The 10,809-nt window shown below is 41.5% G+C and overlaps 1 protein-coding gene across 1 annotated transcript; it reads right to left on the bottom strand.

Annotated features, from left to right (window-relative positions):
* Positions 1-1,453: 1,453 nt before the first annotated feature.
* On the bottom strand, positions 1,454-10,351 carry VPS26A (vacuolar protein sorting 26 homolog A (S. pombe); the record flags this gene model as incomplete). The annotated part of the gene is made up of 8 exons (XM_009072669.1): positions 1,454-1,767; positions 2,630-2,772; positions 3,515-3,583; positions 4,630-4,736; positions 5,191-5,355; positions 5,856-6,012; positions 8,164-8,236; positions 10,202-10,351. Coding segments are annotated over 8 exons (978 nt in total), but the record flags the coding sequence as incomplete, so codon positions are not given.
* Positions 10,352-10,809: the final 458 nt, after the last annotated feature.

The raw sequence follows: 10,809 nt of genomic DNA, 5'->3' as shown, positions 1-10,809 counted from the left end.
ATCACCGCGTCATCACCGCGCGAGCGCCGTGCCGCCCCCGCCCCCGCCCCCGGCCGGGAAACGTCCCCAAGAAGACAGAGCACCAGGGGTTAGTGAGAAGAACAGCGGTTTAATAACTCAAATAGCAGCTCAGGAGGGTTCCCGCTCGTTACACGTGGTTGCACAATCCGAGGTTGATTAAATACAATCAGGTTTGCAAAAATCTCTTGAAATCACCATTTGTTTGCAGGTTACAGCATGCAAGTGGACCATGAAAATATTTGGCTTTTTGTTTTTTAACTTTATTCTTTTTAGGTCTGTGAACAGGCACTTAGATGAGGGAGTTGGATTTGCTCTCGGTCAAAGATATCAACTCTAGGAGTATCCTAGCACAGAGTACACAGAGTCTTTGCTTTATCAAAGTGCCATAGTAACAAAACAGTTCTTACAGAAACGTAATTTCATTATTTACTTACTCATAAAGTAAGGTTACCAATGACGCTTGCAGCAGAGTGAAGAAGCCTTGGCTTGAAGGCCAAGTGCAGTGCAAGTCACCTTCCTCACAGCAGGCCCCGATTCGCACCCACACCCCGTGCCTGACGCCAGACACCGCGCTCTGTTGCGACCTAACTCCTTTAAGCTACTTCATCGAACACTAAATGCCCATGAGATGATGATAAAGACAAAACAGTCTGTTGTGCCAGACTAGCTTCCGAGTTTTAACGCTTGTCTGGCTTCAAAATGCCTTTCCAGAAGAGCACAAAGCTTGTTTTGCCCTCTTAACAGGCCCTGAAGGATAAATCCTTTGAGGGTGTTTTGCCTCTCCTGTCAGGACAGTTGAGGAGACAGACTGTGATGACAGTGCTAGTATGAAGCCAGGAGGAAACACAGTTCACATATGTGCAAAATCATTCATGTTACCAGCATACAAGAGATAAGTACGTTCATATTTTCCCTCTGAAGGTGAACCCACAACATCTCCACAGTCACTAGCTACTGGGCAACGAACCCCCAAAAGTCAGGAGTGACTCACATGAAAGGCAAAGATGCTGCCTGACATTCTTTGCTACTGACAGATCTAAAGCCCCTCGGAACCCTTGGTGAGGTGTCTGAAGGCTCCAGTTACCACAGTCATAGTTCACACACATGCAGTTTCAGTTAGACCCCGTCTAACATAGCCATTAGGACAAATTCACCATAAACCTTGATTTTTAGTGTGATTTAGTCAATTGTGTCTTACTGCAGCTTCAAAACAAAATAAATGCAAACAAGCAACATTGGAAAGAAAAATGCAATAAACAACATGAGAAAAAGGTAATGCTATAGTCTGCACTGTAGAGGTGAGCAGCAAAAATCAAATACTCCAAGCCTACCATTCATGAAAACAACTAGATTTAAGCTTATGCATAATCCAAGTGCATATAACATTATCAAACAAAGTAAATGTGCAGTATAAAATAGTAGCTTAAGAAAGTTCCAGTGTTTGGGAAAGCACTTTTATTTTGGATGTATATACATACTTGAACGTTTAACTGAAGAATGCTTTAGTAGTATGGTAAATGCAGCACTGCAAGATGAAGACAGTTGTAATGGGAATTTTGGCCTCCTTTTCCCTCAGGCTGCTGCCATCTTCAACCTGCTGAAGCATTGCAAAGTTTTTCACCCTGTACCAGTTCACATTTCGGGTTGCTCAGCAGATGCTTGTGACTCTGGAGATTCAAATCGCTGGTGAAAGTTTGTTCGTTGTTTCCTCAGCTTCTCAGGTGCTTTTCTCCATAAAATTATTTCCTGTTTAAGGAAGAAAACACTCTTGAAACCACCATTTACCATTAAGGCAGCAGCATCAAGTGTCTGAACTTCCTGATAGATAAAGATCTTGGGGAAAAAGATACCCAAACACCACTCTCCACAAAATATTCTGCAGCCCCATTACTTACAGACAGTGCAGTCATATGAAAGTACAGAAAGATTAAGTTCCAGCACAAACAATTAAGTTTAGTTACTGCCTGAACACCTACCTTTATCAGTCTGGAGCAGTCACCTGTTCCTTACATATCCTACTCCAACTTCAACAGTATTAAAGGTTTCAAGAAATTTTTGTTCCTCTTTTTCTCAAAGCCCAAAGCCATCATCATACCCACTGTGCTCCAGCTACCTCTTGTTTTCCATGTTTAATTCTACTGCCTTGTCTATTCTTTAGTAGGAGGATTCTGATCTAATCCACAGAGCTTCATTCCAGTGATGATTTTGTCTATTCCTTTCCTTAGCAGCACCTCAACTGTTGTAAAGTTTTCCATCAAAAGTCTTAGTCATTATGAAGATTTTTCAGTTTTGAACCTGGGTTAATGCTGGGAGGGGATGTCACTCTACAGCAGTTTAAGAAAGCAAACAAATTTTACCCAGGAAGTGTTTTGTCTGGATATTCACAATGCCATGGCACTCAGCACCCTGTCCTTGCTGAAACAGCATCCACCATCCCCCTTGGCTCCTTTCTGCAGGCTAACATCACCTGCAGAGCAGCCAATACACTTTGTCAGCAGAAATGCTCATGCCATGCATGAAGCACAGGTGGCCTCTAATGTGCTGAAGGTTCAAAGCAGCATGTACCACAGCTCAGGTAATTCTGCAACAAGGCTGGGATAGCCCATACCTGCTGTTTGAAGTATCGTCTGTCTTCTTCATCCACGAGCACAAGATTTAAGAAGTACCTCACTGAAAATTTTTTGTTCACATCCCTCATTGTAGGAGTTGGGTCATAGCCTGCTAAGAACAGTCTTATAGGAATTGATTCACCTTAAAAAAAAAAAAAAAAGAAAAAAAAAAGCTTAAATTAGCTCCTTAAAACTGCATGTCATTCACAGAGTTTCAGAAATGTGAAATAGAGGCAGTTTCCCACACTGTCTGGACCCCTTCCTTGGTTAAAGAAAAAAACCCCAAACATACAAAATCAAAACCAGAAACACAGCACTGAGCACAGGTATGAAATGGAAAGTGGGAACCCTTTAAAAAAAAGAAAAAAAAAAGCTTAAATTAGCTCCTTAAAACTGCATGTCATTCACAGAGTTTCAGAAATGTGAAATAGAGGCAGTTTCCCACACTGTCTGGACCCCTTCCTTGGTTAAAGAAAAAAACCCCAAACATACAAAATCAAAACCAGAAACACAGCACTGAGCACAGGTATGAAATGGAAAGTGGGAACCCTTTCTGGAGCCTGGCATTTTTTTTAATGCCATAAGGATCAGTGTCTGGACCTCTCTAGAGCTGGTCTACACCATGGAGTCAGGTTTGATAAAAGGATCAGACACACAATTTCCAATGGTAAATAAGGGTCAAAGTTACTGGGATCCCAAGTGCAATGCCCTAGGTAAATAAAATTGTCTGCTTCGAATAGAAAAACCCACCATCATTTCAACAACCCAAGGAGAAGTATGGTTTCTCCAGAGAAAAAAGATATTTAAGTCATCTCTTCTCCCCCTGGTCTTCTAGATACAGTTTTACTCAGAATGCTCACCCCTTGAAACAAGCAGTTATTTACCTTTCACTGGTGCACCATCCATTATTTCGTACTTCGCAATGGTTTCAGTCTCTGTTGTGGTACTGGGTCCTGGGGAAACAAGTTTGCACTGTGAGAACATGCATTTCAGCTTTAAACACTTACAGAGCTTTATCACAGCAAATTCCACTCTGCAGCACTTCAGTTACACAACACTGCACTTTTTCTTTGTCTTGCATGCAAGTTAGACATGGCTTAAGCAAGTAAAACCCTCTCCTCCCAGGCAGAGCATCTCCTTCTTCCTCTCTCTTCCCCATGCCGACACAGGAAGGGGTAGTCTCCAGAGCTTCAAAGGAGCCCTGGATAGGATAGGCAAGGGGTAAACCAGGGACAGGCACAAGGGGCAGGAATTGTGGAACTGTTCTGTTTGGTGGGCAATGCTAGTGACTGATACTGGTAGGCCATGCTCAGACTAGAAACCTGGAGGGTTAATTAGCCAACACAAGAGTCACCTTTCCCCAGAAAGAACACAGTAGAGCTTTCTGCCCTTCCTCCATTGATAGGGAGGCTCTCTCATTCACCATGCAAGCAGCTCAGGAGAACCCCAGCCACTCTGGAGCCACAGCCTTCTACTGTCTTCCTAGTTCAGGGTTTACAAGCCTGATCTGCAATAATCAGGATGTTTCCACTTCAAAGCCTCTTGGTATTTCCACCAGATCAGTTTTAGGATGACTGAAAATGACATTTCTAGAACACAACAGATTTATGCCAATGTTGACCATGCCCACTTGACCAGCTAAATCTCTGCAGAGGCAAGGGGGTCTTCAGGATGCTTCTTATACCTTTTCCCTTGTTCATTATCTATTAGGCTTGATTAGGCTGCTGCATATTTATGCCCAAGTTCTATTCACAAGGGTTAACATCTGTGGAGCCAGTCCAAGAGTCAAAACCCAAACCCAATGACACAGACTAACAATGCTAACTACTAAGTATTATTACCAAAGCACAAAGGCAAGTGGTGGTCAAAGACCAGAGAGAAAGAAGTGCATGGAGCACTGGTTTAGCCAAAGATGCAACTACTGACTTCACTCTCCAGGTCTGCATAAGGCTCAGCTGGTATACCAGCTGCCATTTCTTTTGGACTTTGCTTCTCTTACCAATTCCAGTAATCTCCTTTTTGATCAGCTGCAACTCCATGTGCTGAATTTTTATTCTCACTAAGAGGAAATAAATTTTTCCAACAATCACATCCTTTAAGTGATACCTTTAAAAGAACAGAATGGGGATTTTCATTAAAGAATGAACACAGCTTTTACACCTTCTTGACTACAAGTTAATCTTATTGGCTTGTTGACTGCCTGGAGTTTCCTTCCCCACTGAGCTAAGCACCTCAGCCAGATCAGCACAACTAGAATATTTTCATCACTGCAGTAGTAGTAAAGGAATTGCCACAGCCAAACTGAAAAGGCATGAACACAAAAATCAAGTCACAAATATTTGCTAGTGACCTTTCTGTTGGTACTGAGAGCAGAACAGACAAGCATCCCTCAAAAAAAGGGCACTGGATAATTAGCAAGCAAACAGTTCAACACAATAAACATTGAAAATGAGGCTTTGCATTTTAACTCTCTAGACACCAAGGCTGTTCACCAAATACTACACACTGTGCCCTTCTATCCTGAGTCATTTACCTGAATGTGTTTTGCTCTGACACTTACTTGGACTTATTGTATTCAAACTCTATATGGAGACAGTCTTCAATGCCCACTTCCATTTTAATGGAGTTGTTCACATCTGGGTATGTAGCAAGCTGGTGGACAATCAGATCATATTCCTTCACCAAGTCTGACAGCCGCCTCACGATTGTGACTTTCAGAAAATACCTGGGAAGAAACCCACTGGTTAGCCATCATTACTCAGACTTACTAAGTAAAAGCCCTCATGTTCTGAAGTATAGGCATTCTGTGAAAGACCAGTGTGCATCCTCATAAGCCAAAGAATAAGACACCAATATACCAGAGAAACCACTCGCCTCATAAGCCAAAGAATAAGACACCAAAATACAAGAGAAACCACTCATAGGAAGAAACATGGGAGCGTCTTGTTTGGGTTTGGATATTTTGGCTTTTTTGAAGGAGAGACATGGACTGTCTTCACTTGATTAGATTGAAAAATGTTATTTATACAAACAACAAGCAATTCCAAATTAAGTAGAAAAGGCTTCATTATAACACAACCTCAACAACTCCAGTCAAGACACAGTAGCTACTGGCTGATACATGTCCCGTTTAATAACCAGGAGGAGGAAGGGAGGGCAGCAAAATGGCTAAGTTAAGAACTTTCTGCAGAGGAGCAGAGGAAAGAAGGCCTAACAGCCACAAACCTCAGTCTGACGTTGGCACCGATGTAGGACTCATATGGCTTTTCAACCTGCATGAATTCGAAGTCGTAGTTTCTGCTTTGGGTCAGTTCTCCAGGTAAGGCCAGTTCTTTCACTAAGTTCACAAATTCATGGGTATTGCTTTTGTCATTGAAGAGTTCTGAAGTTAGGAAGGTAGAGGAAAACATGTTTCAGTGTTTATTTTTAGCAAACAGAACTGTCTCTAATTTGGCAGAAACAGATGGAAGAGCACAACAGAAGCAATTGATTAAAACACACGTATTTGACCAAATGTTTTATCCAGGTTCTCAAATCACCTTCAGTTCTAGCAACCTACAGTTAGCATTCCTAAAGAGCTAGCTGCAATGAACAGAGCACACATCTGAAGCTTCACTAGCATGCCATTGTTCCTTAATGACAGCTTAGCTAGCTTTAATAAGCACTTCTTGCCCTGCATGTTCTGTAATTAGCAGTGTCCGTTTGGGACAAAACCTAGGCAAAGTTAAAAGTGGCTCACTTAGGACAGGCCAGTGATCCTAACTGGCCTCCTGCAGATTAACAACACCTGTCAAATGGTTCATTATTACTACCAGTCTACAATCAAATGGCTTGTTATGAGCACTGCTCTAAGTCAGTTATTTGGAAACGAGTTCTTCAAATATAAGTGTAGTCAGAGCAGTTTCACAGCAACAGCGACTCCTGTCCTCAGAGCAGTGCCAGTTATTCATCCCTAGATCTGTCATGCAATTCTCACTGAGAATTACCACAAAAATGGCCAAAAAATCCAAACCCAAACACTTCAGTATCTAAATATAAGCTTCTCTACCGTTCCAAACTGAACACCAGCAGTAGCTGATTTTACACAGACTGAAGCTTTTCAAGAAAAATAACTGAACTAAACACATCAACTTCACAGTTTATCATTGCCAATTTCATAGACACTGACAGTATATTAACTGCTTATGTTCTAAAATGACCAAAAATTACCTAATATATACTTGGCTTGCTTTGACAAAGAGCAATATAATACAAAGTTTATTTACTGCTGCATATTCAGCGCTTTTTGTGAGTGTCAGAAAATTGTACTTGTCAGAGTTCGTTTAAAATCAGCATTTGCCCTGGAGTTAGTCTCCAGGAAGTGCAGAGACAGATCACACTACTAAGATGCTTTCTGCATTACTCTATTAAAACCTGGAAGGATGCAAGAAAACATGGACAAGTACAAAAAAGCAGTAGCTGAAACCACTTCTACACAAGTCTGTAGACTCTAAATGATAGGTCAATGGGAAGTCCCACAAACACACAAAATTCAAGAAACACTGTCTCAAATTGAAGTGATTTACAGAATAAAATTTGTAATTCAGTAGATGAAAAACAATCTGTAGAGCTATTAGAAGACAAAAGACTAAGTGCAGCTGACACACCTGAGCTCTGTTTTGCCCTGCTCCTATCACTCTGCTGCTTTACTCTTAGTTGGCCTTTACAGCCTCACCGATCCAAACACAAAGCACAAAGCAGCAGGTGTCAGCACTCAGTCAGACCTGCTACACAGCACTGCAGACACAGGGGGCTAGAGCCTACTGACTGAGCAGAAATGGAGAACTTGTAAAATTCCAAACAAAGCCAATTGTACGAGGCTGAAACTTGAACAATTAATTCCAAGACGGACAATAATGCAAACAGCCCTCAGAGAGAGAAGGAGTTTTACAATCAGCCTAAGGATGGAGAAAGATTACCTTGACTGGTATGTTACATATAATCAGGATTCCTCATAGTTCAAATCTAAGCAAACTTAGGTTCAGTTTTAAGGTACTTACATTTTTAATGCCAACACCACATTATCTTGCTAAAAAGCACAGAGATCCTCCAAAGTATCACTAATGCTGTATTAACACTATAAAACTAGGTTTTATAAATCCAGCTATCAAAGAACTTATACAGGCATTTTGCTATAGGCTGCTCCATCATTTCTTTTCTATGCCTCTTCTCTTTCAGAGCCAGAATTAAAAAGACCCCAAGATTATTTTTGAAAAATCTCTAGTGGTTATTGATCAAACTTTTAACTAGTCTGCAACAGAGCACTCACCATCCCAGTTCTTCCTCACGTGTACATATTTTCCTCCAGTGACTCTCTGACTAGCACAAACTAGTACATCACTTGCCTTAAAATAAGGAGGCTATAACCTTCCTTTGGCACTTACCACCCACTAATCTAGTCAGGTTGCATTGTTTGAGCCATAATGCTGACAGTCACAAGTGCCAAGTCTGTAAGCCACAAGCACCTCACATCCCCTTTATAGCTCAAACTCACCAATTTGTCCTACAAATTCAATTCTAATTCCTTGGTGCTCTAGTCTCTTCCCATGCTTAAGGGAGACGTTCACCTAACAGGGTAAAAAAAAAAAACAGTTAAATTTTTTCAACACTTTCACTCTAACACACCATCTCACTTGAAGGCAAACAGCTGATTAACCATTTCCAAAGCACCGCTAAAGCATTCAAGAAATAACTAATCACCCACAAGACTGAATTTAATAACACAGTTTCAAACTTTCAAGTCCTAAAATTAAGAACCCAAGCCAGAGCTTGTTCAAATAACCCAGTCATGATCTTCTCGCCATCTTTGAAGGCTGAGAGCTTCAAAGCATCTTCTGACAGTCTCATTTGGAAAACCAAAACATAACTGCATGAGATAAATTCCTTTCAAGTCAAGTGAGCTTCAGTACCGTCCTTGGCAGATAGCTAAGAATTGGTGTTGGAGAAGTCAATGAAAAACAACAGACAATGAAATGAAGACCTTCTTTGTGACTTTGATACTCAAACAGGGTTTGAATTGATTCCACAAGATTACTTTCTATTGAAACATGCAAATATTAAGCATATATAAAGATTTCTGACGAGGCAGTGATGACTAGAGAAATTCCTCTACTTTAAAATCCAGTACATTGTCGATATCTGAGTAGGAAATAAACCACTTGAATAATCTCTGTGTTGAAAAAGAGGAGGAGGTAGAGGGAAGCTGTCCAGTAAATTACTGTTAGAATCACAGAATCATCAAGGTTGGAGGAGACCTCTAAGATCATCAAGTTCAACTGTTAACCTGCCACTCTGCTGTAACCCCTAAACCCTAAATCATATCCTCCAGTGCCAGGTCCAGACATCTCAAACACTTCCAGGGATGGTGACTCCACCACCTCCCCCGACCACCTATTCCAGTGCCTGAACACCCTCACAGGGAAAAACTCTTCCCTAGTCTCTAAACTGAATCTCCCCTGTCTCAGCTTATGGCCATTCCCTCTAGTCCTCGCAGGAGACCACCCCCACCTCCCTACAACCCCCTTCTGGGTTACTGTAGAGCCTAACAAGGCTAAACAAACCCAACTCCCTCAGCTGTTCCTCGCATGACATGTTTTCTAGATCTGTTATGAGTCTCGTTGCCTTTCCCTGGCCTCACTCCAGTGCCTCCATGGTCTTCCAGGCCTCTTCATCCCACTGCAGCTGTTAGCCAAAACTCATCAGGTACCTCTCAGGCATTGCTGATACAAGTGAGAAATGCTCAGGCCAGTGACCATAAGTTAGTTCCCCACAGTTTCCTGAGTTTGAGACCTATCTTGTGAAAGTTTCACATCCTCAAAAGGATCTTTCTAGAGAACCAAGCTCTTTGCATGGAAAGGTATCTTCAGAGCAGGAAGATACCCAGTGACAATAGGTCAGTCAAAATCAAAGTAGGTGTTTAGAAGTCATCCTCAGAACCCAATACCCAGCTCAAGGTTTTTGACGGAAAAGTGAATTGTAACACAAATCTTCTGAGAGTAAGAATGGCTCCAGCAAAACAAGAGCAACGGCAAGGGGTTCCTAGGTGCAGTACTGAAAGTAGAGAAATCCATCTGGCAATCTCAACTTCCATGTCTTTTTTCCAATAAGAAAAACCCTCATGGACTCAGCAGCCAGCTGAACTTTGTATGTTGCTCCTCTGATGCAATGCAGAAGCCACTTCAAGGCACAAAACACAAAGCTTATCTTCAGGGGATGCAAAACAGGCTGACTGCATCAGTCACAAATTACTGTTACGTGTGGTGAGTTGCGGATTTTGGAGTGCACATCTTGCACAAAAAGCACATCAGTACAAGATGACCGGAAAAAGCTAAACAGCTACTGTTCAAAACATTCAGTTTCACATAGCCTGAATGACTATGGCTAAAAACACCACAAAGAGCAAAACAGTTTCCTCCTTGAATAACAACACAAGCTGAAAATGCAGCTCTTAGAGCAGTTTTTCATTTACCCTCCTATATGCACTTTCATGCCAGAATCAGCACAGTAATTAATAGCCACTTTGAAGTATTTACCTTTCCTGAAACAGATTCTCCATCGTAGAACAGAAAATATTTTTCTACTTTACCATCTTCTGTTTTGATTTCTGCTGGTTTTCTTGTTTCAGCATCATTAAGAACAACATCAATCTCACAAACAGGAACAAAAAGGTTTCCAAGAAAACTCTGGAATAACAAGAGTTGGGTAAGTTACTCCACAGTGGACACTCGGTTTTAAATATGGTGTTTAGTTGCAGCTGCAGACTGTACACTGGGGAAACACTGTGCTCCCATGGAGTTACAAAGCCATTATGTACTAAGAGACCCAGGAAACAGTGATGGCAAAAGACAGTTGTTCATCTAGCAATAACTGGAATAGGGTCAGAAAAAACACTGATGGCTCTTACAAAACAATGTTTATAAAAAGTACACAGACTAATTACCATTACTAATAAAAAACCACAAAAACTAGACCAAGTAGGGTGAAAGGAAACAACAGGGGATATAATGCAAGGCCTAAAGCATCCCCCTGATTGGGAAAGGGGAATAGGGACTTTAATTTGCTGCCTCTGCCTACACCCTTGGTTCTTTCAGCAGACAAAGAGAGCACCAGCAGCTGCAAGAGGCATCAATTCTTCATACAA

The sequence above is a fragment of the Acanthisitta chloris genome, unplaced genomic scaffold, assembly GCF_000695815.1.
Source record: "Acanthisitta chloris isolate BGI_N310 unplaced genomic scaffold, ASM69581v1 scaffold18184, whole genome shotgun sequence".
Taxonomy (NCBI): domain Eukaryota; kingdom Metazoa; phylum Chordata; class Aves; order Passeriformes; family Acanthisittidae; genus Acanthisitta; species Acanthisitta chloris.
This window is presented reverse-complemented; position numbering and strand designations above follow the sequence as displayed.